This window comes from Eublepharis macularius, chromosome 12 (assembly GCF_028583425.1).
Source record: "Eublepharis macularius isolate TG4126 chromosome 12, MPM_Emac_v1.0, whole genome shotgun sequence".
Taxonomy (NCBI): Eukaryota; Metazoa; Chordata; class Lepidosauria; order Squamata; family Eublepharidae; genus Eublepharis; species Eublepharis macularius.
Genome location: NC_072801.1, coordinates 42,290,240 through 42,317,184, shown reverse-complemented (window position 1 = coordinate 42,317,184; position 26,945 = coordinate 42,290,240). Strand labels below are relative to the sequence as shown.

At 46.6% G+C, this 26,945-nt stretch overlaps 1 protein-coding gene across 1 annotated transcript in view; it reads right to left on the bottom strand.

The window, feature by feature from the left end:
* Positions 1-991: 991 nt before the first annotated feature.
* Positions 992-26,945, bottom strand: part of KPNB1 (karyopherin subunit beta 1) — a 48,620-nt gene continuing 22,666 nt past the window's right edge. The window contains exons 13-22 of the mRNA XM_054992793.1: positions 15,970-16,117; positions 15,632-15,703; positions 12,761-12,905; positions 9,117-9,199; positions 6,873-6,980; positions 5,865-6,008; positions 5,628-5,733; positions 4,674-4,788; positions 3,737-3,898; positions 992-2,779 (exon numbers count right to left, since the gene is read on the bottom strand). Coding sequence (XP_054848768.1) covers position 2,779; positions 3,737-3,898; positions 4,674-4,788; positions 5,628-5,733; positions 5,865-6,008; positions 6,873-6,980; positions 9,117-9,199; positions 12,761-12,905; positions 15,632-15,703; positions 15,970-16,117 — 1,084 coding nt within the window. The 3' untranslated portion in view covers positions 992-2,778. The remainder of the gene's footprint in view (positions 2,780-3,736; positions 3,899-4,673; positions 4,789-5,627; positions 5,734-5,864; positions 6,009-6,872; positions 6,981-9,116; positions 9,200-12,760; positions 12,906-15,631; positions 15,704-15,969; positions 16,118-26,945) is intronic.

Sequence of the window (26,945 nt, the reverse complement as noted above, 5' to 3'; positions counted from 1 at the left end):
CAAGCATCAATCTAGATCACAAATGGCACCAGTGCTTTTAAACAATTTTCCAGTTGCACAGTATTTACCTCAATGTAGCAAAACTGATGAAAAAATGCAAGCTTACAGAAAGCTATGCTGAAACATGCACATTTGGGACAGGCCAGCCCAACACACACACACACAGAGATACACACAAAGACAAGGGATATATTCCATTAAGAGGCCTGTCATGAGGAAGTCGCTTAATATTTTACTGCCTCTCTCCAAAAGCAGATCAAGTATTTGGAGTGGCAGTGGCTGTGCTTTAAGAACTATGACTCGCCATGGCCAACAGGCACAATTTATAGATGTATAAGGAATGGTAACAAGGGGGAAAGCTTCTGGAAACTCTTTAATTGGCAGGGCTCAAAGACAGCTCAGCTTGCCTCTTAAGCAAGTGCAGAGGGGCTTCTGCCAACAAACAGGAGATAGACTGGGGTGAAACGCAGCACCTGCTACTGCCATATTCAAACGTAAGCAGTGAGTGGAAAGAGGGGAAAAAAATACACAGAGATTTTGGTTTCCACTACTAACTCAGTGTACTTTATTTGCCTGCAGCCTACAGCTGAAGAGTGGACAGAGTTCAGTAGCACTGAGGAATGATCAGATATCTCCCCCTTCACACACCCCTTCCCCCAATTCAGGAATGGCTTTCGTTTTGTGGGTGTCTCTCTCTCAAAGAAACCCCCTACCCCAAAGGGAAAAAAGGCATTAAGAAAAGGTGGACCCAGGTTTGTAAAAAGCTAATCTTTCAGACTCATGCTAGAAATTCCCGTTTTAGCCCACCTGTTTTTTTTTCTGGTTCAGTAAGTCGGCACTTTGGGGCTGCAGTCCTGAATCTGGCACTGAAAGGCACGCATCAGATACCCTGTACAAGAAATCTAGCATGCTTTGCTCTCCAACAAGGACGGGCAACTCAAAAAACAGCCCAGGATCAGCCTGGGAAAGGGAAGAGGGCACAAGGAGGAAGAAGATGAGAATTTTTTATTAAAATGCTTCCAGTAAGATATTAGGATCCTACCAGACAAGGCAAGCTTGAAAAGCATTTGTTTTTTAAAAGCCCCTAAAATATCAATAGCTGCATAGTCAGAAGCAAATGCATCTCACCCCTTCATCCCTCTTATGAATATTGACTTGTTCCTTTCCTCAACCGCTGGTAGGAATTTTAAGAAAAGGATTGCTTTAAAAAAATTATGCAGCTATACGGGGTGTAACAGGTACACTATAGACCTTAGCAGACAGCTGCCTATCCAACTGTTTTTTGTAAAAAAAAAAACAAAAAGAAAAAGAAAAAAAAGGATTCCCTGTTTACTGGAAAGATCAATAGTAAAAAAATAGTAGTACTGGGGGAATGTTTGACACCATTTTATTAATCTTCAACTGCAGTGGAAAAATATAACCTTTACAAGTGCCGTCCTGTGTAAGCTTAAGTCAGTATATATATATCTATATAATTTTTTTCCTTTTGAAGTGCAGCAAGAATACCGTATCAGAATCAAATAAAGAGCACAAATAGGCCAAGCAGTTTCCAAATTGTATTTATCTTGTTTTTTGCGTTGTTTGAACATTTGAATTTCAACCTTATTTTTGCAATCCAAAATATTTCCTGAAGTGTTTTTTTTTCCTTTTTAATTCTTTGGCACAGTTGTGTGTGTGTGTGTGTGTGTGTGTCTGTGGTTTGGGCTGTTTTGTTCATGTGAAGAGATGGGCTTTTTCCCTTTGGGTTTTTGTCCCCCACTCCCGCCACCCCATTGCCAATTTGGAGAATAGTTAATAGTTATTTTTTGTTTTAAAGCCTCACATCCCATTTGGAGAAAATGGATCCTAATCTCTCTACTAGCACGTGAGAGTTTCTTGACACCCTCCCCTTTTCCCACCCCCAAGGTTTCTACATTCACAGTTGAACAAAATTAAGGAAGGAAAGGCGCTTTTTTAATGAAACAAGATCGTGAAAAAGTGTCACGACGGGAGCTCTGAACATCCCACCAGCGATTCCCTGAAGAAGCCCTAGACAGAGCAACTTCTGCCCCCCACCCCCTCTTAAACTCTTTATTTTTCTGCTGCTTCAAGTAGACTGAACTTGTTAGTTTATGAAATGCAACCACTAACCTCTTTTCTCAGTATTTATCTCTCTTTTGGGAAAGATTAACTGCAATGACTTAAAGTTGAGAATGTAGATACCGCCTCATTCACACACACTCACTCTTGAAAGAAAATCCTTCACCCTTCCCGTTTCTCTCGTGCACTGACAGCGTTGTGCGGCCAAAAACTCCCTCCCTACCCCACAAATTGATATGAGGCAGGCTGGGGAATCCCACCTCCTCCTTCCTCTCCAGCAACGAAAGCCAGACCTTAAAAGATATTAGCACTCAAACTGAACCTGAAGCTAGCTTTCCTTTCTCCAAGGCTAATTCATCTCCTTCTCCACTGGTCAAAAGACACAGAAGGTAGTCCTTGTCTCTGTCAGAAGAGACTGCATTGAAGTATGGAAAGCACTTGTTTCCCACTTCCTGGAGGCAAGCGATGACAAGGTTTTGCTGCTACGCAAGTCAGTGATTAGCTCCATTGACAGCGCTGCTGCTGTTTGCCGTGGCTGGATTTTCACCGTGGTGTGTTTTAAGCCTCTCACTCACTCATCCTCTCATTCCCAAACACTCAGCATCCGTGCACATTCCTCACTTCCGGGTTGGGTTTTTTTTTCTCAATAGATTGGAGATTTCCAGTGGGGGTCTCAGGTGTCATCCCAATGGTAACAGGTCTAGAATGAGAAGGAAATTAGGTGAGAAGGAGCAGGCATACACAAAAGGACAAAACATGCAACATACAAGATCATCTGAAAGGTAAATGCACAAGAACCACTGCTTTAAATATGCCACTCTAAGTAGTCTTCCAGTATCAACTGGGGTGGATTGGCCTTAATAGGAAAGCTCCTAGTAAGCCGCTGCTGCTCTGGAGGGCCAGTGGCAGCAAGGAGTAAGCCAAGCCAAGCAGCTGCTATCACTACTGAACAGGCCACTTGGCTCACCTGATCCAGGGCTGTTGGAATTGCAATGTATTAATCTTCTGGGGCTCTCATACAGTTTGTATAGATATGCTGGAATTTGTTATATTTGTGTGAGAAGTTTCCAGACATACTCAATACTCTCTGTACTACTGCAGAAAAATCAGTAGAAGCAGACAAGCTTCTCATGAGTTCCAAGGGACCCCAAGCAATCCTGAGAACACGTATTTTGAGGGACACTGAATTCACTGAAAGTTTGAACTAGGGACTCTTGGCTCATATGCCACGCCACAGTGCACCACATCACTTTTTACTGAACTACACTGACAACAGACTTATGGGCTGGGCTACACACATCCACAGGAGGACTAACCAATCCAAACTAGTCAATTCAGATCCATACACCTGCTTTGTTATATCACTTACTCTGCAGGATGCTGGTGTTTTGTCATTCTTTGCTTTGACTTTACTAGGAACGTTTTAATGTGAGTGGAAGGGAGAAAGGAAAAGATTAGTTCAGATTTTGAATAGATGGACCATGGGGAGGCAGTAGCCTCAAAGCTAAATATTCTTTCAGCCAACACAAGATCTTCACCTAGGACTTGAAGTTCAAGGCCTGCCACTAGTGGTCTGGTCTGCCATAACTGGTTTCAACACAAGCTCCTTGAAAGGAACATTTGGAGGAAGGGAAATAACAAGCTTAATTTTCCTTACCAAGCTTGATTCTTCAGTTTTCTCAGCTCTTTAGTGGCCCAGGTTGCAAGGGTTTTCGTTTTGTTCGTCTTTGACCTCCTCCCTTCAGTTAGCAGTTCATGTATCATGGGTTTAGTTTCTACTAACTTGAGGACATCTTTCCCAAACGCTGTGCACAAATCTCTGTGAAGGGGGGGGGGGAATCACAAAGGAGATTTTCAATTACGTAAGTGTCAAGGCTTAGGGAAGGGCTCCTCAAACCCCAGATTAAAGGACTGGCCACGGTAGCACACTTTATAGGGGTCACTGCCCAGCAACCACTTAACCACACAGTGCTTTACCATGAATATCCCTTCTGTACCTCCTCAGAGGTGACCAATCCTGTTGCAGCTGCAGTGCATTCCTGCCTCAACTCAAGGTGTTGGCTTTGAACTCTTCCTTTGTTCAGCAAGGATAGCTCAGGACAGAGTCAGCCTCTTTTCTGATAACCTAAGGCTACAGAATGAGCTCCCAGGAGAGGCATGCTTGAAGATATCATTAGGAGCCTTTAAGAAGGGCCAGGGCAAAGCTCACCTTGGCAAGCTTTTAAGAGGCCTAACGTGACACTGCTGGAATTTTTTATTTATTGCCCTTTACATAGGGATCTTGGCACTGGTCCTCGACGGTTGGCTGCCCTTGTTCACTTGGGGGTTTTTTTCTTTACACTGTATATTAGTGAGACATTACAGTACCATCCCTCTTTTAAAAAGCAGGGTCTGTGGATCAGCCAGCAGGCTCCTAGACAGAGCCTTGGCACCTGGAGAACTTCATGGTCAAACAATGCTCAGCAAAACACACTTTGCACACTGTCAATTATAAATTTAAATATGCCCTTTAGAAAATTTCTGTATACAAACCAAGGAACTTTGGGGCAGAAAAAGTGAGGGTCAGTATTTTTATAAGTTAGCCAGGCACTTACCCAATCAGCCCAGCTGCACAGGCTACAACTCCATCAGTATGATCCTCATCTCCAGCAATGTGGTCAATGAAAGATAAGATGAATTCTACTCTGGGCTGCACTAGCATTACATCCGCTGGAGCGAAAAAAAGCACCATTAGTGTGACAGGCTGGCTTCAAAGCTATTTTCTAGATTCTATTTTGAAAAAAAGAGGCAAAGTACTATATTTTAAAAGCCTTTATAGTACCCTCTTCAATGACTGGCCAGCTGTAGGCCTACCAAACATCTGCCATGTTCTCCTTGGCATCACATCCACCCCTATACTTTCTTCATGCCTGCATATCCAAACCCAAACCCAACGCCATGTAAGTGTCACATTCAATGTTCTTACAGCACAACAGCACATATGAGGAGTCAAGGTAGTGACCATGTTGGTTAATGCACAGGAAAACTGACTTAAGATAAACACACTGCAACTATAGCCACAGGAAGACACAGCCAGTGCTGCATGCATGAAGGACTAGCAGCTGCCTCAGGGCACTCAGAGTGGCACTGCTGCCTCCCTCACTCCGTAGCAAACTCACTATCTTGACACATCAACTGCACCAGACCACGGAAGGGAGCCCTTCGATAGCCAGGCGGGAGGAGGCCAGCTGAGAGGGCCTCAGGAGGACTCCAGGGGCAGGGACTGGAATGTAGGTCATGCAGTCGTGCCTCCGCCCACCAAAAGATTTCCAACATAATATTAACATGAGCAATTATGGTCACTTGTATTCTTTTGCACATTCATGAGTCTAAGAAATTGCTCTGAGGCAAAACAGAAGCACACAAAAATGCATCATGAGGCCAAAGGGATTCCCTGTCATGCATTATTTGGTACTAACTGAGCAGGCCAGTTGCCTGGAATACAGGGGGGAGCACGTTTACCCCTATGTCAGTAAAGGTCCTGCTTCAGAGCCCTCAGAAATACTCACGATGTACATTCTCTTGATCGCCTTTCAGTCCCTGGATGATACCAGTGTATGCTTCCAAACAGCCCTCTCGCAATTCATTCAGATAGTCCACCATGTCATAATCAGACTAAAGGCAAAAAGAACAGGCATGCTGAACAGTTCAACCAGGACTCTCTTGTAGCTAGTTGACAGTGTTACCTTAATAAAAATTGGGGGGGGGGGGGAATCTATACAGTAGCACTAGCCTACTGTCCTTACCTTATCGACCTGGGCTTGAGAAGCTTGCTGCAGAGTATTCAACACAACTTCTAAGTATTTCTTGAACTCTCCTCCAATTGCAAGAGCAATGTCACCAAAGACAGAGAGAATCTGGGGCTTCACGGATCGATGCACATTTTCATTCTGCAAAGACAAACCACCATTTTAACCACAGCGCATGCTTAATCCTCAGCATAGTAAATTTAACTGAGATACCTGTATTTTAACCTCTCACTCCAACCAGCTCAGAGATAACCCTATTTTATATTAATGTTTCTTCATTTAACAAGTTTTATTACCAATTGTAAGAAAGTACAAAAAAGGTCAGACAATAAGATAAAACAAAAGGAAAAAATGCACATGGCTGATCTCCATCTCTGACTTTATCATTCTAGGCTGTTACAAAGATTTACAAAGAAAAAACCCTTATCTGACTGGCCATTTGAAATTCTAGTACTTCTACACCAATAAGTTAGTTAAGATGCATTAACCAATTTCCAGATCCAAACCAACCAATAATTTAGGAAAGGATATCTTGCTGTTGTCACCAAATTAACTATTAATTACACACCAGTAGCATAATATTAAGAAACATAATATTCGCATCTTACCCGCAACTCCAGCCAAGCAGCTTAAAAGTTGGGGTTAGCCTACAAACTGGTGACTGAGCTAAGGTCACTCAGCAGGAGCTTCACTTTGAGCAGAAAATTCAGTCTGTTCTCACCAGTTCAAGGGAGACTGTTCACCACCATACCATGTTGGAATTAACTTCCATTTATGCCTTTACACCCAACCTAGAGATAGGTCAAGCCCACACTGATAAAGAGCATATCTTTGTTTACATTTCTTGCCCACCTTCTCCGTACCAAAGGCTCATTCACAATATTGATATGGCCTGTTTACCTCAGCTGGTATTCTTTCAACACATCAAGGTTTGTTTCTTAAAATGTTATATAAGGAACTTTTTCTATACTCCCAAGCTTCTTTAAACAGCTAAGAGTCACTCACCCCCAAATTTTCTAAGAGCAGCTGCATAGCTTCATCACAAAAAGGCAGAATATTGGATTGCAGGGCCCGGCATAAGTCACCAACAAGGCCCACTGCAGACAGACAGACCTAAGGGGAGGAATACAGTAACTTATCATACCCACCTCATCCATGACTCACTTTTCACCCCCCTCTCCAGTGCTGATTGCCACATCTGTGCCCCTATTAGAATGCTAAATAAAGCCAGTGAGATTGGCAATGCTCAAATTATAACATGCTTGGAAGACTCACAGGCTTTTTTTTTAACCATTTAGTGGAGCATTACAGGCAAAGGGGAAGAAACAAATCAATTTCACCAGCTGGAAAGAAACCTTTCAGAACTGGCACTCCATTCATGTAAGGGGAATTTATTCCTTGGGGCAATGCCCATTTGCGCAACTGTCACACCATGTATCTGGAAACAGCTTTAGTGGGAAGGAGCATCACAGTAAGGTCACTTCTATACTAAAGAACTCTCTACAGCAGGTGGCTGCAAAATTGCTATGCTCCCCCCCCCTTTCAGAAACTCAAGCCTGCCCACCTCACACTTCTAAGATTGAAATGTCCAATTCATCTACGTTTAAATAACAGAGCACAATCACAACCTGCACTGGATCCCTCTCTCTTCCCTTGTCCCTTCTGGCACATTACGTGATGTACAGTGGTTTAAGTACTGGTTACCTGTGATGCACAAAAGCAGGCATGGGGCTAAACTGGAATTTTCCTTCTGTTAACCAAAATCCTGAACCAGGATTAAATCCTTTTTAAGAATCCTGGGTTCCGGGGTGAAAAACTCCAGCTAAGCAGAGAAAGGGGGAAAAGCCAGGTACATGGATGAGGCTGGCACAAGGAAGATTTTGGCATATTCTTATTTAAACTGTGGCTGAACTGTACTTCTGAATGCAGCCTTCCAGACAGGATGTCCTCACACTTTGTGCTGTCCTTTACTCATTCTGCCACAGCAACTTGAGACCCCTTGAGCTTCTGTGCTTGTTACTGGTGGGCATTTTAAATAATACTTGCACTTACAAAAACTAAGGAAGCTTTCGGACATGCCTCTAAGTCAAGTGCCAGCAACCTACATCGAGTACTGTTGGTGAACATGCAATATCAGGTTCTGCGCAGAAGTTAGTATTAGGGCTGTGCTATTCGGGTTTCGCTTCGAGTAAAGTTACCCGAAGTGGACCCGATTCGGCAAGCCTCGGCATTCCTGAAGTGGGGCCAGCATGCTTCAGGAATGCCGAAGCTAAGCTTACCAAAGCAATTTGGGTCACTTTGGTAAGCTTCAGGGCTTGCAAGCAGCAGCAGGGCCCTTTAAACATCAACCCCTCCATACACCTTGTGGTGGCTCCGGGCCAGCTCCTCTGCTGCCGCCGCTGAGCCGCCTGTGGGGTGGTGGGGAAGGCCAAAGCCTCCTCCTCCGGCCCTTCCTGCCCCTCAAATGGCCGCGGCGTGCTGGCGCCACAGCGGCCATATGAGGGGCAGGAAGGGCCGGAGGAGGCGGTTCCAGCCTTTCCCACCACCCCGCAGGCTCGGGCAGTGGTGCGGCAGCAGAGGCTGGCTCCAGGCCGCGCTGCCCTGTGCTGCCGCCGCCGCTGCCACCACGGCGGCCTGCCGCCCAGCTGATAACCCTCCCGCCACCAGTTAAGTAGATGGGGGTTGGAGGGGTCTCCCCAGGTTTGGATGGGGGTTGGAGGGGTCTCCCCAGGAGGGGGGGGGTAGAGGGGTTGCCCCAGGGAGGGTGGTGGGTGGTGGTGGGGAGTTCCCCCCCTCGCTTCAGTATGCTCCGAATCTTCATGGAGCATACCAAAGCGATTCCCAAAACCCGAATCCAAAGCGGCTTGCCACTTCGGATTTGGGGGTATCCCAAAGCGGGAATACCGAATATAGCCACCCATGCACAGCCCTAGTTAGTATCAAGCAATTCCTTGCCTTACCCAACTAATTCTCTGTGCACATAACCTTAACTATTGCTGTCACAGCCCATTCGAGCTTTTTGGGTTTTCCTGGTGGCAGAACCAAGGATACAGGCCTGCCTTTTCAGATCCTACCAAGATTTCTGCAACTTTGCCAGTCTGGGTGAGGGATTTCCCAGCCCCTGCCCCAACACAGATCCACCCTCTGCCCACCTCTAACCCTCTAATTCAGCCGAGGCACAGTGGAAAGAATAAAAAGAGTAAACCCTTAAAACCGAGGGGCTCAGAGACACACAAAAGAGGGACTTACCTGGTATTCAGCGTAGTTCTTCAACCCAATGCTTAGGAAAGGTTTGAAGGCATCCATATACTTGAGAAACTCTCCACCCAGCACTATCCAGAATAAGGGGGATAGACAAATAGGGATCAAACATCTAAAATTGTGCTACAGCTTATAATCAACAGCCTAGAGGTTTGCCAGATCTAAAACTAGAGAACCCAGGTTTACATGTTACTACAAAGAACCCAAATGCCCATTGGGTGTGTAGCAATTATATTGCTGTTGGACTTATATAGAGAAATGAGAGATCACAGGAACACTGCTCAATCATTTGCTTAAAGGCAAACAGGCCTCCTATCTGTGCAGAAGTGGAAGAACTGTGGTGCTCTGACCAATTAAGAGTATGCACTTGCACATTTACCAAAGTTATAAAAATCACAGAATTGGAACGGGCCATACAGACCTTCTACTCCAACCCCCTGGCCCAATGCAGGATGAGCCTAAAGTATCCCTGACCAATATTCATCTAGCCTATTCTTGAAAACTGCCAGCAAAGAGGAGCTCACCATCTCCCTAGGCAGCGGATTCCACCTTTGGACTACTCTGACCGTGAAAAAGTTTTTCCTAATATCCAGCTGGTACCCTTCTGCATGTAATTTATGCCAGTTGCTTCAAGTTCTATCCTCTGCTGCCAACTGGAACAGCTCCTTGCTCTCCTCCAAATGACAGCCTTTCAAATATTTAAAGAGAGAAATCATGTCCCCCCTCAATCTCCTTTTCTCCAAACTAAACATTCTCAGTGCCCTCAGCCTTTCCTCGTATGGCTCAGTCTCCAGACCCCTGATCATTCTCATCGCTCTCTTCTGCACCCTCTCAATTTTGTCCACATCCTTTTTGAAGTGAGGCTTCCAGAACTGTACACAGTACTCCAGGTGCGGCCTGATCAAGGCAGTATAGTGAGGGACTATGACCTCCTGCAATTTCTATACAACCCAAGAAACCCAATTTCTATACAACCTTTTTATACAACCCAAGACTGAGTTTGCCTTTTTTCACCACATTACACTGACTGCTCATATTTAGTTTACAGTCCACTCTTACCTCAAGATCTCTTTTGCATATACTACTACCCAGAAGTGTATCCCCCATCCTGTATTTGTGCTTCACATTTTTGTGGCCCAGATGTAATACTGTGCACGTATCTATGTTAAATTGCATCCTGTTCACAACCACCCACTTCTCCAGAGTATTCAGGTCTTGCTGAATTTTAACTCTATCTTCCTGGGTGTTTGCCACTCCTCCCAATTTGGTATCATCAGCAAATTTAATGAGTAGCCTGTTTACCCCTTCATCCAGATCAATGATAAAAATATGACAAAGAACTAAATTAAAGCAGCTGGCCTCCTCAGGAAGGGCAAGTATTAGAACTAGTTAAGTGACGTATCTAGTTTTGCAAAGCACATTACAATCAAATGTCCCAAGATGACAAAATCCTACATTATCACTCTGGCTTTACAGACCAAGAACTGAGGTAGAGAGAGAAACAAATTCCTAGGGCCACACACTGTTCAAGAGAACCCAAGAGGATAATGCCCTTCTTCAATCCCCCCTTGGCTTCAGAGATAGCTATAGTTAGCATTAACATCTGAACTAGCATTTTTGCTAGCCTTAACTTGCTCTGAACCAAAGGGGGGAAATGGGAAACACAACACCTGCTCGAATTCCTAGGGCAGTCCCAGTCTTCTAGCCAGATGGGCAGTGCACTGCACCCAGACAATATCAATAAGTTCCACATTTGAGTCCCTCCCCGCTGTACCATTTTTCATATGTTTTATCAGTGTACTCTGGAAGACAGATGAATGATATGTGTCACTAGCCATAGCAACAATATTCTAAATAAAAAGCCCTTCCAACTGGGGTGTGACAGTATACACATGCCATAAAGACTGTGGAGTGCTGCAGCCCAAACTTCAGGATGAATCATATTTTTATTCTTTGCTGCAATGTGGTTATTAGAAGCTTCAAGAAAGAGGTGGGTGGGCAGGTAGATAGAAGACCTCAATGTGATTCACAACTCAGACTATATTCCAAATCGGGCAGTAGGAAGCTATGGAAAAATAGCCAACCTTTTCTGAACCAATTCCATCTGTCACTGAGCAGCTTCTAAGCCTTTGCCGGAGGACCAACCAGCTTTGGTTCAACCTATATCAGCAGCAGAACCACAGGGTACAGTATTTTCTGAAACAGCCCATTTCAGGCTGCAGCTAAGAGTTGGCACATTTCTCTCCAAACACTCATAATATATACCTGCGAAGATGCTGTGGGCTGGAAGATAGACAAGATGTCACTTTTACTTGGCCAGATTAAGAGTAAGCTGAGCGCCCCAGGGGTACCAACAGTGCCCCACCTCTGACCCTTGAGTGGAGGACTGGTCATGCATGCTGGGCAAAATGGTCCAATATACTGTTTTCTGCCACATATGTCAGGGGTTGTCTACCCATGTGACAGCCCAATGAACGTTTTATTACAGCCAAGCCAGTTGACCACAAGATGGGTAATTGGTTACTTCTCAGCCGTGCACTACATGCAGCGACTGCCACAATTCTATCTGCCATAATTATTAAAGGTGAAAGAACTTCTAAGCTCCTTTGCTTCTGGGGTCTGTTTTCATGAAAAAGAAAGCCCTAAACAAAAAACGCACTGTCCATCTTAAGACAGGATGCAGCACCTTTGGGGCTACCAGCCCTCCAAATGAAGGCCAATGGTTTAATGAAGACAGCCCATACTTGCATGTTTCTAGAGAAGAGCCACAACTTGTGAGTACCACTAGTAAAAATGAGCAAAAGAAAATTTATTCTGCTCGTCCACAATTTTATTCTTATGAATGTTGTAGAATAGCTGGGTTGATCTTAGCAGCTCTTTTGGTGATGTAAGAGGAAGGCCTCTATTTGATTCCTTAACCAAGGATTATGAAACCCATTAAGTAAACAGCCACAAGGGACATGAGCTGTCATGAGGGGTGGAATCAGTCAGGACTGCTTTTCCTCTATCTTGCAGCAGTGGGAAAGCTGGCACAGCTCACTGTGTTATCCATACCAAATAAAATGTAAGAGAAATCAAACACAGCAAGAACGGCAGGGCATACAATTCCAACCACAGCTGCACAACAAGAACTGTAAGGCAGAAAATACAGCTCCTAACACAATACTCAAAAAGTATTAAGAACAAAATTAGGATGCCAACATTACTCAGCTTTCAGTAAATTTTAAGCAAGGTTATATACATTCTACAAGTGAATAAAGTCAAGTGGCAGAGAGGAGCAAAAACCTCTATCCATTTTTATCAATTAGCTCCAACAGATTTCTCAAAACCCACTCCTCACATACATCTTCTGCTTTCACCAACAAGGGACACTCTTTCCAAACAAGTAACCTCCTGATCTTAGGATGGAGTTGCCATCCTGCCCTTGGCCAACCAAGGCAATGACCCAGCCTACTGGAATGCTGCTGCAGTTTCTGGGTCCACCTATCACATTGCCAGAACCATCCCTGTCATCATACATCCTTGCCAAGGCCCACAGCCATGTCGGAATCTGGAGGCAACACAGAATGTATCCATGCAACACTTGCTTTGCATACTCCCCCTTCAAGGCCCTCTACTCAATAAATGCTGACCTTCTACCAGCGTGCTGACAGCCATGAGGGCATCCTCCTGGACCCCCCCGGATCCTGCTGTGCTTTGGAACATCCTCAGGAGAGAAGCCATCACCACATCGGAGATCTGCAAAGCATCTTGGTGTTGCACTTTACGCAGTACATTCTGAAGTGTGGCAGAGGGAAAGGAGAAGTTAAGCAGAGGCTCTTCTCTCAGACTATTTTCCCCTCCTTTTTAAAGGTCAGTCTCTATCACACTGTTCTTACGCAACAGCACAAATGGTCAAACTCTGCAGCTCAAACACTTCTACAGAACAAAAATGGGTGGCAGCGCGGGCAGTCTGGCATCTTTCAGTCCACAGCTTCCTCATGGTGAAAGCTTATTACCCCTACCCACATGCTGGGAAGATTGTTTAAGTCTTGGCTGGCTTATTTCAGATTCTGAAATACAACCCCTCACAGAGGAGGAGAATAATATCCCCTAAGAACAACTTCAACTGGTCGTTTTTTAAAGGTTTCTCTCTTAGGCTTCATTTCTCACTCTCTCCCTTTAACGTAACTGTGACAGACAACTGGAAAGCAAGGGTCAAGACATTGAGCAAGTTTGTAGGCTGAGAAGGTTTGGCAGTGGGTTTTGCTTTGACACATTTAGAGATGGAAGAACTGTGTCCCAATTTACACAAGGACTGCGTGCATGGATTGTACTTTGAGCCATATCCAGTTGTTCCGTAACTTACAAAAGCGTATAAAGGGTAATTTCTTTATATTTGCATCCTATCACAATTCTGGCACTACAAACAACCCTCATCCAGGTTTTGGACAAGCCTAGAGCCAATTTAACTTCAAAAAAGGAAGAAGGATGTTGCTCAATTATAATAAGCATTAGAAAGATTAATCTGCAGAACTGTATGTAGTAGGGGTGTAACAAAGGAGTTATATTTAGGTTTGGATCATTTTGTTAGTCAAAAATTGTCCAAATCCTGTAATGTTATGGTATGCATGGAATTGCTACTGCATTTGAGTGACATTTATGATGGTTTCAGTAACGGTATCTGACTCCTAACAAGCTAGGATGAAATTTTCAGAGGAGTCTACCCTTCCCTCCCTTAAGGCAATCACTCCCAACTTTCAGGCAGCTACAAAAAAACATTCCCTTTCTGGAGACAAAATTCACACTTAAAGCTGAGAGAAAAAAATCCTCAAAACAACTGAGAACAGTGTAGAGAGAAGGCTTGGGGAGTAGTTTGCTCTCCCTTATCCATACCCTGAGCTTTTATAAAGCAGCCCCCGCCCTCCCCCAGGAAGTTTTGTGTGTAATTGGGTTCCTAAGAACTGCTTGGGAAAGAAAAGTGATCTAGTTCTTGACTATGCGGTTTGGTTTTTCAATAGTGTTAGAAAAGTCTCTTCTCTGAAAAGCAAACATGCTACCCATCATTGGAGGTAGAAGGAGTTAAGAATGTACAAGAGGGAGGGGCCTTTGACTGCCCCCTCCCTGGCACACACACCCAACAGCATATGTAAACACAGAGGATGTACCTCAGTCCAGAGGTGCCAAGATGAGCAATGAACGGGACAGAAGAATTCTCCCCCTACACTTGTGGCTAACTCCAGAGAGCAGGAATGGGACAGGCAAGCTTCTCCCTAGTTAGAGAGTAGTCTCCCTGGTTAGGAATGTGATAGGGAGATAGCTACAGGCAGAAATGCCAAACAGGGAGAGAACTGTGTGGTGCAAACTTAGGCTAAGAGTTGTAGTTGGGGAGGGAGGGCTGACAGGCACATATCTGCCTTCACTACACCCTGTTTCAAGGAAAATTTTAAAGACTGCGTACAGAAATGGAAACTGAAAGTTGCTGCAGACACAAAGCACACCAGAGGACTGGTCTAGTCAGTTCAGACTCAATGATCTAAGGTTACTTCACTGGCAATAGTTAGCTTTCCAAGGTTAACAAACAGGACATGTCTGGATTGGATTTAGATCATGTTCTGCCCTATACATTCTGAGTATACTAGGGGAAGCACAACAAAGCAAGAGGTTAAAAGTGTCTAGGGTGTCTAGGATTTACTGGTCCTTCCCATTCAGAGTCACTCTAGAGGGTTGAACTCTGTTAATCTGTTATATCAAAACTAAAAGGTCTCATGGTACCGTAAAAACTTCATTTTCAAAAATCTTTTCCTACCAATGTACAATCATTACATCTGTACCACATTATGACTCTAGGAGGAAAGCATATTTTGATTAGATGTCAACGGGCTGACAGGCATCCCCTTAAGTACTCAATGCACTTGAAACACTTCCATCATCTGATAACATAAAAGGCCAGTACCACCTCAATACAGACAGGATCCAGATCGGAATGGGGAGGAGAAAGAGCTCGGCTAAGGCTATGTCACCATTCTAAATCCTCACTCTTGATTTTAACCATTATACTTAATAGTCTATTGGCTGCCACAGGCGGCAAAACCAAATACCTTCTTCATTTTGCAAAAGAATCTCAGAAAAGGAATAAAAAGAAATGAAAGAAAGTCTGGGAGAGAAAGAGAGAAAAGTGACTGGAACCACAAAGGAAGGGAAGCTTTGTGCTTATCACTCCTCCTTATCCTCCAGCAGCTGTTACAATTGAATGAAGGTAGCCAGAAATAAGCCCTGCCTTAGAATATCCCCACTCACTTCTTGGAAAGCTTGGCCAACTCCAAGATAAGTAGCAAAGGATGACATGGTGTTTACAAGTGCCACATTGGGGAACACTGATTAACGTGTTAAACTGAAAAGGCCATTCTTAGCATCTCTCAATGCAAGATCCAACTCAAACTGTCTCCCCTTTAACACTCCCCTCACTAATCCTGTGGTGGCATGCCTTGTCTATATATCAAAGAGAAGGACATGGTTTTTACCTGCAAAGTGGCACACAGCAGAGACTGAAGATCGTTGAACTGGATTCTGTCAGATGTACTCTGAATATGGGACTGAGGAAGAAAATATCCTTTTAACACACACAAGAATAATCCTATTGCTGCCTACTGCTGAGCAACCCCTCATGCCCAAGTCACCATTAGGAAGAGTAGAGCAAGCAGACAGCATCACTATCATCAGGAGAACTGTGATTTCATATCCAACATTTAAAACTGCACATCTGAATGGAGTGGAAATTTATGTAGGCACTGGGGTAAAGCTCATCGATTAAAAGACTGCTAACTAGTTTTAAAAAACACATTTTTGCTATCCAGCCAACCTCCATTTGTAGCACTTGTTGTAGCCGTTCCATGATAACTAAAGTTGTCTTCTGAACAGCTGGGTAACAGTCCTTGGCGCTGTTTTTCACAATCTCCATTAGAGCTTCATAAGCTGCACTCCTCAGGTTATTCTGGTGTCCATCATGCCTATAACAGGAAAGGGAAAAGTTTTAGTTTCCTAGGAAACATGTCGCCAGCCACCACAGCATAATTTAATTCATTTGTACTTTCGTACTTCAGAATCCTGCTGCAAGAGCAGCAAGCAGTGGACTGCTAAGGGCAGGTTCAACTGAAGAGTAGGATTAAAGATTCCACTGGTGAAGAAGTGTTATGGCATCTAGGCCATAACACATCTAATGCAAGATTGTTTTAAACTCTCTCTAATTAGCCAATACACAAGTTTCTTCTGTCCACAACCACATCCCAAATCAAAAAAGGAGGAACCTTCAATGATACAAATACCAACAGGAACCTTCAATGATACAAAGTAATACTGACCACATCCCAACAGCATCGCCTGTCAGTTTTTGAAAAGCTGCAGCAGAGCACAAACTAATGCCTTCACCCACAAAGAAAGCTAAGATCACACAATACAACTCAGATGACTGGGTATGCAGAAGTTATAGCCAGCTGTTGAAAAGTATGGATATTTTAATGTATTTAGCGAGGAGAATTCTGAGGCTGATTGAAATGGCATATACAATACAACCGCTACACTGGATATAAGCAAATCAGAGTTTGTATGGTAACTGGCAGACAGCCCTCCTGCGACCCCTCCCTATGTATATTCCCCTATGCTTCACTGTGGGAAAAAGGTAGGATATAAATAATAAACTCTGCAAGAGACATATGCAGAAGAGCATCCCTCCTTGAGTAAGCAGTGGCAAATCAGGACAGCTGTCTATCTGAGCACACTGAAGGCACCATGCATTTGACCATGATTAGAATACTGATTGGAACTTAAAAGAGTTTTAGTTGAAACATGTCCTGGAACATACCACTATGACTAGAGACCAATATGGAACTGATAAAATAATCAGCATAAGGTAAGCCAAATTAGTCTGTGGAACCAGCAGCAAATTGCAGAGTCAGATTTTTCACAGCCCAGCTGTAATTAAGGCCTGTTCTATTCCGATGCCTGTGGACAAATGCAGTTCTCATACAGTCTTGAGAGTTGGGAGCCATCAGCAATAAATGTAACATTTATTCCTCAGCACTCATGGTGCAATGGTTGGTAGCTTTCACAGGTCTCACAGCACTCTAAATTGTGAGACCCAACAGACCTAGATGATGAGGGGCAAATAGAATGGCTTAGCTAAGTTATTCAGTGATACAACTGAAAAACAGGGTTTCTCACCTGTAACTGTTGATCGTCGAGTCTCTTCTGTGCAGACACACATTGGGACTGCGCAGGCGCAGGCCAGCCGCGGAGAAGATTCTTTTAGCTTCTAGAAATGTGACGGGGACGTTCGGGCCCACCGCGCATGCGCGCCGGTGTTCCCGCCAATTTTGAAGTACAAGTACCCGAACGTCCCCGGCATTCCCTCAGTTCACCTGAGCCGCCGGAGAAACAATGGAGTAAACCAAGCACTCACAGCGGGGCAGGCGGGAGGGAATGTGTGTCTGCACAGAAGAGACTCGACGATCAACAGTTACAGGTGAGAAACCCTGTTTATCGTCGTCGTCCTTCTGTGCAGCCCCACATTGGGAGAATAGCTAGCATCTCACCAATGGGGGCGGGTGTGAGTGTCTATGAGAACAGAGAGTGCAGAACAGCCGTGCCAACAGCGGATTCACGGCGTGCATTCACGTCTATGGAATAATGTTTAATGAAAGTGTCAGCGGTAGACCACGTTGCAGCTTGGCAGACGTCCTGGAGCGGCACTCCTCGCAGGAAGGCAGCAGAGGCAGCTTGTGCTCGAGTAGAATGAGCAGTAATCGACAACGGGCACCCAACTCCAGCTTGCTGATAACAAAGTTTAATTGCAGACACAATCCAGCGAGAAATGGACTGGGCAGAAGCTGGCGAGCCCTTGCGAGGGCCAGAGTAACATAAAAACAAGGCAGGAGACTTCCTGAAACACTTGGTGCGATGTAAATAAAACAATAAAGCACGTTTCACATCCAATGTGTGTAGAGTACGTTCCTCTGGGGAAGAGGGTGTAGGAAAAAAGGAAGGAAGGACCACCTTTTGACGCAGGTGAAATTTTGAAACCACCTTGGGCAGGAACTGCATACTAGTGTGGAGCATGACCGTACCGGGGAAAAATTGCAGGAAGGGGGGGTCACACCTCAGAGCAGACAACTCCCCAACCCGCCTGGAGGAAGTGACTGCAACCAAAAAGGCCACCTTCTGTGTGAGCAGAGGCAAGGGACAGGTAGACAGGGGCTCAAAAGGGGAGAGCATCAGACGGGAGAGCACCAGTGACAGGCTCCACTGAGGAATAGGATGGGCCCTAGGAGGAAAGGACTTTAGTAGGCCCTTCAGGAACTGTTTGGACAGCCAATGTGCAAACACAGTCCTCCCATCAATCTGCTCATGGAAGGCAGAGATAGCAGCCATGTGCACCTTAACACTGGAGAACGCCAGGCCTTTGGAGCACAGGTCCAGGAGGTAGTCCAGAATGACAGGCAGCGGGCAAGTGAAAGGGGAAACCCCTTTGGGGGCTAACCACCTAGAGAAACGTGACCACTTCCTCTGGTAGGACAACCTGGTAGACGGTTTTCGGGCATTCAGAATCACATTAAGCACCCTAGTAGAGAGGCCTAGTCTGGGGCGCAGAGGAGCCAGGCAGTCAGATTTAGCACCGCCACATCGTGATGCCACACTCCGTCCCTGAGTAGCAGGTCTGGGGCGCGTGGCAGCGGGAGACACCGCCCCTGTGACAGGGAAAGTAAAAGGGGGAACCAATCCTGGCGAGGCCACCGAGGGGCAATCAGGATACAATGGGTTCGGAAGGCCCTGACCCTGGAGAGGACCTTGTGAAGGAGCGGGAAGGGCGGGAAGGCGTAAAAGAGCCCTGGAGACCAGGGTATCTGGAAGGCATCCCCCAGTGAACGATGGCCAATCCCGGCCCGGGAGCAAAACAAGGGGGCTTGTCTGTTGTGGGCTGTGGCAAAGAGGTCGACCAAAGGCGTGCCCCATGTGCGGAAAACCTTGTGGAGATAAACCGTGTTGAGGGACCACTCGTGCTGGGGCAAAAACACCCTGCTCAGCGTGTCTGCTGCCGTGTTGTTCTCCCCCGCAATATGAATGGCCCTGGGCAGGACGTTGTTGGCAATGGCCCAAGTCCAGAGTGTAGTCGCCTCCTTGCAGAGCTTGAGCGAGACCGTTCCTCCCTGCTTGTTGAGGTAATAGCAGGCTGTGGTATTGTCCGACAGGACCTGAACCCTCCTGTTCCGAATGACATCTGCAAAAGAAGCAAGGGAGTAACGGATCGCTCTAAGCTCTAACAGGTTAATGTGCATGCCCATTTCAAGGGAGGACCAAACACCTTGAGCAGACAGGTGTCCACAACGCCCTCCCCAGCCTAGATTGGAAGCGTCCGTGAAGACGGTGACCTCCGGCAGGAAGGGACCAAAAGGACAACCCTTGGACAAATTCTCTGGGTCAGTCCACCACACCAATGTCCGCTGTATCACCCTCGGGACGGAAAACCCACGGTGTTGACTCATAGTGAGGGGGTTGAAAACCCGAACAAACCAATTTTGTAGAGGCCTCATGCGCAGGCGTGCAAAACACACCACCCCTGTGGAGGAGGCCATAAGGCCTAACAACGTTTGAATCAGGAGGGCAGTTTGGAACCGGTTATGCACGAAGTGGCGGGCCAGGGAGGACAGCCTGCTCAAGCGGTCCGGGGGTAGATAAGCCCGGCCCAGCAGAGAGTCAAAGTGGACCCCTATGAATCTAATGCTCGTACCAGGGGACAGGACCGACTTCCCCAAATTGACCACTAGCCCCAGACCGTCTAGGACGGACAAGGTGAGGGCGATAGAGGCCCGGAGGGAGTCAGAGGAGGGACCCACCAGGAGCCAATCATCCAAATAGGGATAAACAAAACAGCCACTAGACCGTAGATGTGCCACCACGGTGGCCATACATTTAGTGAACACCCTGGGCGCCGAGGCCAGGCCAAAGGGCAAGGCCGTGTACTCATAGACAGCGCCTCCACAGGTAAAACGGAGATATTTCCTGTGGCCCTCAAAGATGGAAATGTGGAAGTAGGCGTCTTTGAGATCCAAAATGGCCATCCAGACGCCTGACTCTAAGAGTTCCAACACCCGGGACAGGGTAAGCATCCTAAACTTCTCCACCTTCAAGTAGGTATTAAGGGCCCGAAGGTCCAAAATGGGACGAGACCCCCCATCTTTCTTATCCACAAGAAAGTATCTTGAGTAAAACCCCCAAGGGGAAGTAGAGACATTGACCACCCGGACAGCACCTTTGGCAACCAACTCCAAAACATTATTTTGTAACACAACATTACAACAAGAAGCACAACGGGGTGGGTGCGAAAGAGGGGGTGCAGTGGTAAACGACAACTTATAACCACGGGCCACAACAGAGAGGACCCAGGTATCCGTAGTAATGAGTTGCCAACGGGGCAAGAAAGGCCGTAGCCTGTCCAAGAACAGGACATTAACAGCGTCCTTGGAGACCAACTGGGAAGCGTCCTGGTCTAGTCAGAAGACCGTGGGCTTCTGCGCTGAAGTCGAGGGCTTGGGCGAAGGAGGTTGCTGTCGTCCCTTGGACCGGCCGGAGCGTCTCGAAGAGTGGCGCTGCTGGCCAGAGTAGGAACGGTGGCCATAGGATTGACCGGAGGGGAACCGTCCTTGGCGCTGGTGGAACTGCTGGTAGGGGGACTGATAGGACCGGAACCTGCCGTACCGATATCTCGGACCCGTCTGCGGAACCGAAGGCGCAACCCCGAGCGACTTGGCCGTCTGCTGGTTCTTCTTCATAAGAGAAAGGGACTCATCCGTTTTCTCTGAGAAGAGTTGAGGACCTTCAAACGGAAAATCCTCGACCTTGGCTTTCTTCTCGGGGGGCAGGGCAGTAGATCGAAGCCAGGCGTGCCGACGCAAGAGCACTGAGGATGCCATCGCACGCGCCGCGGAGTCGGCAGCGTCCTTGCCAGCCGTCATCTGTTGCTTCGACAAACGGAAAGCCTCAGCCTGGAGAGCCTTGACCAAGTGACGGCGATCGTCGGGGAGGTCAGAGAGGTAGGACGACAGACGCTTCCACAAGAAAAGATTGTAAGAGCCCATTATTACTTGGAAATGGGCGATCCGGAACCCCAGGGAAGCTGAAGAATACACCTTCCGACCAATTCCATCCAGCTTTCTCCCCTCCCGATCCGATGGAGCCGAAGAGGAGCCCCGTCGGAACCGAGCCTGACCCTCCTCGGCCACGATGGAAGAGGGCTTCGGATGGGCAAAGAGGTAAGGGCAATCTTCCTGTTTGAGGCGATAATATTTCTCAACCTTCTTGGCCGTAGGCGGTACAGAAGCAGGGGTCTGCCAGAGTGCCAGGGCATTGTCGACGAGATCTTCGACAGGAGGAAACGCCACCGAGGCAGGAGAGCCCGAATACAACGGCTCCAACAGCTTACTCTTGGGTTTGGAGGTCGTGGAGGCGACGTCGAGCTCCAGTGCTGCGGCCATTCGGACCATCTGCTCTGCAAACACCCTGTAATCGTCATTAGGGGACGATGAGCGGAGCTCCCCCACAGCATCATCAGGGGAAGGGTCAGAGGCCGCGTCCGACGAGTACTCAGAAGGAGACGCCAAGCCCTCATCATCCTCGGAGTCGGAGAAAGCTGCAGGGGTCTGCGTCGGAACCGACGGGCGGTCAGCCGGAACCGAGGTAGAAGGCTGGGGTGCCGAAAGATGGCGACGCGGCTGAGTGGCAGGCGGAGCTGGAGGCAGAGTGGAGGGCCCCGGAACCGTGGCCAGGGGCACCGAAGGACCAGGCAGAAAGGAAGCGGACTGCTGAATCCAAGCCACAAAATCCTGCCAGGAGGCCACGTTCCCTAGGCCCGGGACAGGCTGCCAAGGAGGCAGAGCAGCAGGCAACGGAACGGACCGGTGAAACGGCGCTGGAACCGAGAAGACTGGCTGCGATGGAATGGAGACCTCCGCCGGAACCGGAGCACACGGCAGAGAGCGCTCAAACTCCTGGAACGCGTCCGAAAATCCACGGATCGACTCGCAGTCGTCGGGAATCACCGGAGGAGGTGTGTGAGGAGGCGACGGGGTATGGAGGAGACTCCGGACGTCCTCAGGAGGAGGGGCCGGTCCAGGAGAGGAACCAGCCAACGAGGCCGGGGCCGGCGACAGAGCACGGCGCTTGGCCTTTGACTTGGCCTTTGCCTTTTTCGGCGGGGGCTCCGAAGAAGCCTCGGTGGCCACAGGTTTCGAAGAAGGCTTCGAAGAAGCACGTTTCTTCGCCTCTCGACTGGACGGAGCAGTCACGGAACCGGAGGCGATCGACCCGTCCGGAGCGGACGCCTCCGTCGGAGCCGAGACGAGCGGTTCCGACGAGTGATGAGGAGCCGGCGAGGGGGCGACAGAGCTGGGCTTGCTCCCGGACGACACAGAGGCTTTGGGCGGTAGAAGGTTGGCGTCCCAAAGAAAGGCCCGGAGCCTGGCCTTGCGGTCGTTCCGCGCTTTCGGAGTGAAGGCCATGCAAAACTTACAGCGCTCCACGACGTGCCCCTCGCCCAAACAGATGAGGCAGAGGTCATGACCATCAGAGTGGGTCATTTTAGTGCCACACTGTTGGCATTTTTTAAATAAAGCGGAATGGGACATAGTGGAGGCGTTTCCCAGTCAGAAGGAAACGGCAACTCACAGCTAGAAGAAAGTTGGAAGACACAAGCGACAGCTGAAGAACCTTTTCGAACGGCGGCGAAAAAGGAACTGAGGGAATGCCGGGGACGTTCGGGTACTTGTACTTCAAAATTGGCGGGAACACCGGCGCGCATGCGCGGTGGGCCCGAACGTCCCCGTCACATTTCTAGAAGCTAAAAGAATCTTCTCCGCGGCTGGCCTGCGCCTGCGCAGTCCCAATGTGGGGCTGCACAGAAGGACGACGACGATCATCTCCTGCAAATATTGGAAGTGCAAATATCACAACTGAGGAACGGGATAGTCAGAGAACATTGTTTTGTAATCTACTGAAGAGTTACAGGTGATGTACAATCTATAATAAGTATAGGTGGAAAGCAGTGATATTATTAATTTATAGAGAATAGAATCATGCTGCAAACAGATCACAAGAACACGAGAAAAGCCCTGCCGGATCAGATCAGTGGTTCACCTAGTCCAGTATCCTGTTTCAAACAGCAACCAACCAGTTGCCCTGGAGGACCAGCAAACAGGGCACAGAGGCCAAGGGCCTTCCCCAATGTTGCCTCCTAGCACTAGGTTTCAGAAGCGTATTACCTTTGAATGCGGAGGTTTCCTTTACGAACTACTGATGAATATGTCCAATCCCCTTTTAAAACCATCTATGCTTGTGGCCATCACTACCTCAGCTTGCAATGCACTCCACAATCGGAAGTGTTCCCTTTTGTCTGTTCTATTGCCCATCAACTTCAGAAGACAGGCATTCCACTTGCTCACAGGGATGGAAGACTTTAGAATCAATGGGAACTTGGGGTGTGCAGTTTTCCAAGAAAATCCATATGAAGATGAGTGGACTACCTCTTAACACAAAATTAAAGAGATTTGAGAATTTTATTTTTCCAAATGATGCCTTAAACCATGCTAAGGTAAAAGCCAAGATAAAACCATCACACCAGACACTCGCATCTCAGGAAGGCATTGCAAACCAGACTTTCCAACCACAGTATGTGGTTTAGCAGAACAATGTCTGTGGGAAACATAGAAGGTAATAATGTCTAAGGAAAAAGGTAGACAGTAGCCATGTAATCCAGAAGGTTGTAGTTGCAGCATGTCAAAGCAATGGAGTGATGCACAGGATGCTTGGATACAGTCAAAGCAAATGGAGGAATTTTCTGTACTATGATGGACAGGCAAGAATTCACTTTGCTAAGTAGCAGCATTTGAAAGATGAGGGAATCCCCAGTGACATTTGCAATAGCTGACAAGTGAAGAATTTCTTTCCCACATGAACACGATGGGTATCAGAAGAGTACAGCACCTCAAGATATCACAAACTATTCCAAAAAGCCTCCAGAGTAATAACATTGGTAATTCCATATAATTAATGGATCCAGAACTCCAACTGACTCTAGTGAGACCAATTCAGACACCACTGCCCATGACTGTCCCCTGCTTCTCAGACTGCCTTCTATCATGACCATGATATCCAGGGTTACGCATTGTTCTGTGCATATGCACTAAGATTTCCCAAAGCTTAAATATGATCTTCAAAAGGGTGGGAAGACGCTCCCATTATGTTAGAATATATTATATGACTGCTCAGTTCAAGGTATTAGTTATTACATACAAAGTTCTTCATGGCTTTGGTCCGGCATACCTACGGGACTGCCTCCCTCTCTATGTTCCTCCATGGCAGCTTCGGTCATCTGAACAGGATCTCCTGCAGGTGCCAGGCTGCACACAGGTGAAGTCAGCAGCAGCTCGTACATGGGCTTTCTCTGTGGTGGCCCCTATCCTGTGAAATGATCTACCTAAGGAAGTCAGAAGAGTCCCCACTCTCCTGACTTTTCGTAAACAATGCAAAACCGAACTATTCAAAAAGGTTTTTTACTCGAATGGGAGGGCTGTATTGTCAGGAAGGGGTCTCAGATGCTTCACAAATGAGTTAGGGACCATAGACATTTATTTATGTCATTTTTAGTCCGCCTTTCTTTCTGAGACTCAAGGTGGATTACATAGCGTGAGATTAGTACAATCCGTATCAGGAACATTTCCATACAGTATCAAGGAGATTTCCACAACAACGTCATAATATTTTACAAAGACGTAGCATTAGCGAGGATCCAATAAAGAGGTGAAGAATTGCTGAAACAGAACATAATCAATTCTGGATATGGATAAAGGCAGCTCAAAGAGTGGGAAAGGGCTGCCTTTACACACAAAGAGGTGCACAGCAGAGTATCAGTAAGGGTTTATTGGACAGCATCAGCACCATCAACTCCTCTGCATACACCCACATATGTGAGAGAGAGAAGAGGGAGACACTGGACTTTGGAGGAGGGAGTAGTGGGGCAGTGATGACGGTGGAGTGAGCAAAGGCTTCTAAGTCCATGGTTGAGGAGAGTGAGGTTTATGCCGTTGGAGACGAGAATACACGTGACTCCTAATTTGCTGACATCGTGAATATTCCTGGCTTCATCATCAAAGAAGAGCATCTGGAAAAGAGGAATCCGGCTCTGCTGGGATAACCTCTGGAAGTGGGTGACTTTGCTGCCTGGATAGATCTCTGTGCAGCGGAAGAAGCACGTCAGGCCAAAGAGGTCCAAAAGCTGAGTGGCTCCCCGGATTTTACTTGTTCGGGAGGCTGCAGCAATAGGGGTCCCCTCCTGATGCAGCTGCTCCAAGCACAGCTGGGACTTTGGGGTACAGCTTCACATATTGCCCATTCTGGTCTCATACTGAGCCATTGCTGCTTTTCTGGAAGGGAGGGTCCAAGTGGGTGCCCACCCAGAAAGGCCAGAGGGTGTAATCCAGGTCGAAGACCACCAGTGACGGCCCACTTGCCCATCTTCACCGCAAGTGAGGCCGCCTCCTTCACTGCCTGCAAGCGCCCAGTTCCTCCAGCTCGCTTCCCCTTACCCGCGTCCTGTCATTATACTGCCTTACATATTATCTGCTGCTTTAAATATGTATTCCTATGTACCACCAGTGTTCCATGTTGTCTAATGTTAGTCCTAGAATGGATTATGTTCTGCTTCAATATTTTTTCTACTCTGTATTGGATTCTTGCTAATACTATGTCTATTCTTGCTAAATAGATACTAAACTTGTATCTATTTGCCCTATGGTATTGTTTATGAAATGTCCTTGATACTGTATTGAAGTGTCCTTGATATTGATTGTACTAATCTTATACTGTGTAATCCGCCTTGAGTCTCAGTGAAAAAGGCGGACTATAAATGTCATAAATAAATAAAATAAATTTATCAATTAGACACCACTTGTACTGTATCAATGCCATGGCCACATACTGCCCATTGTGGCCTGTCAAAATTACTTGCACAAGGTAACGATTCTTTTGTATCATAACACCCCAACTCAAAGGTTTGGTGTACATTTTTCACTCCCCAAGTTCAGTCTCTAGTTACTGTTGTTTTTGATATGAAATGGGTGAAGAACAAGTTTCACTTTAACCTTTTAAGCTGGCGTATAAAGAAAGGCAACCCAGCCTGAGACTGTGCTAGGCCGACACTTTAAAATCAGAGGCCTCCAACCCTGGGCTCTAGGGCCAAATGTGGTTAGGTGCAGAACTCAAGATGACTCTTTTAAAAAAGATCAAGATGGGTAGACGTGTTACTCTGTCTATAGCAGCAGAAAACAGCAAGAGTCCAGTAGCACCTATAAGACTAATAAAATTTGTGGTAGGGCATGAACTTTCATGAGTTACAGCTCACTTCTTCAGACACCTGATTTTTACATTTTATATTAACAGTAAGTGGGAAATTAGAATAACCAGGATGTGAAGGGAATGGCAGGCAAAGATTTTTCTGGGGCTTTATCAAAAAAAAAGGGAAATGAGAGGTGAACAATTACTGGTAATCCAAGTGCAAACCATGGACAGATTTGTGCTAGAACACTAAATCCATTAGAAAGGGTGCTCCTGTGTGTGCTATGTACTGTGAGACCTCATGTGTGCTAATTCCTAATAATGTACTTGCAACAAACAGCATGTGAACTGTAGGAACTTCATGAATTATTAAATTAATATTTTATTTATTTATTTGTCATTTATAGTCCACCTTTCTCACTGAGACTCAAGGCAGATTACAAAGTATGAGATTAGTAC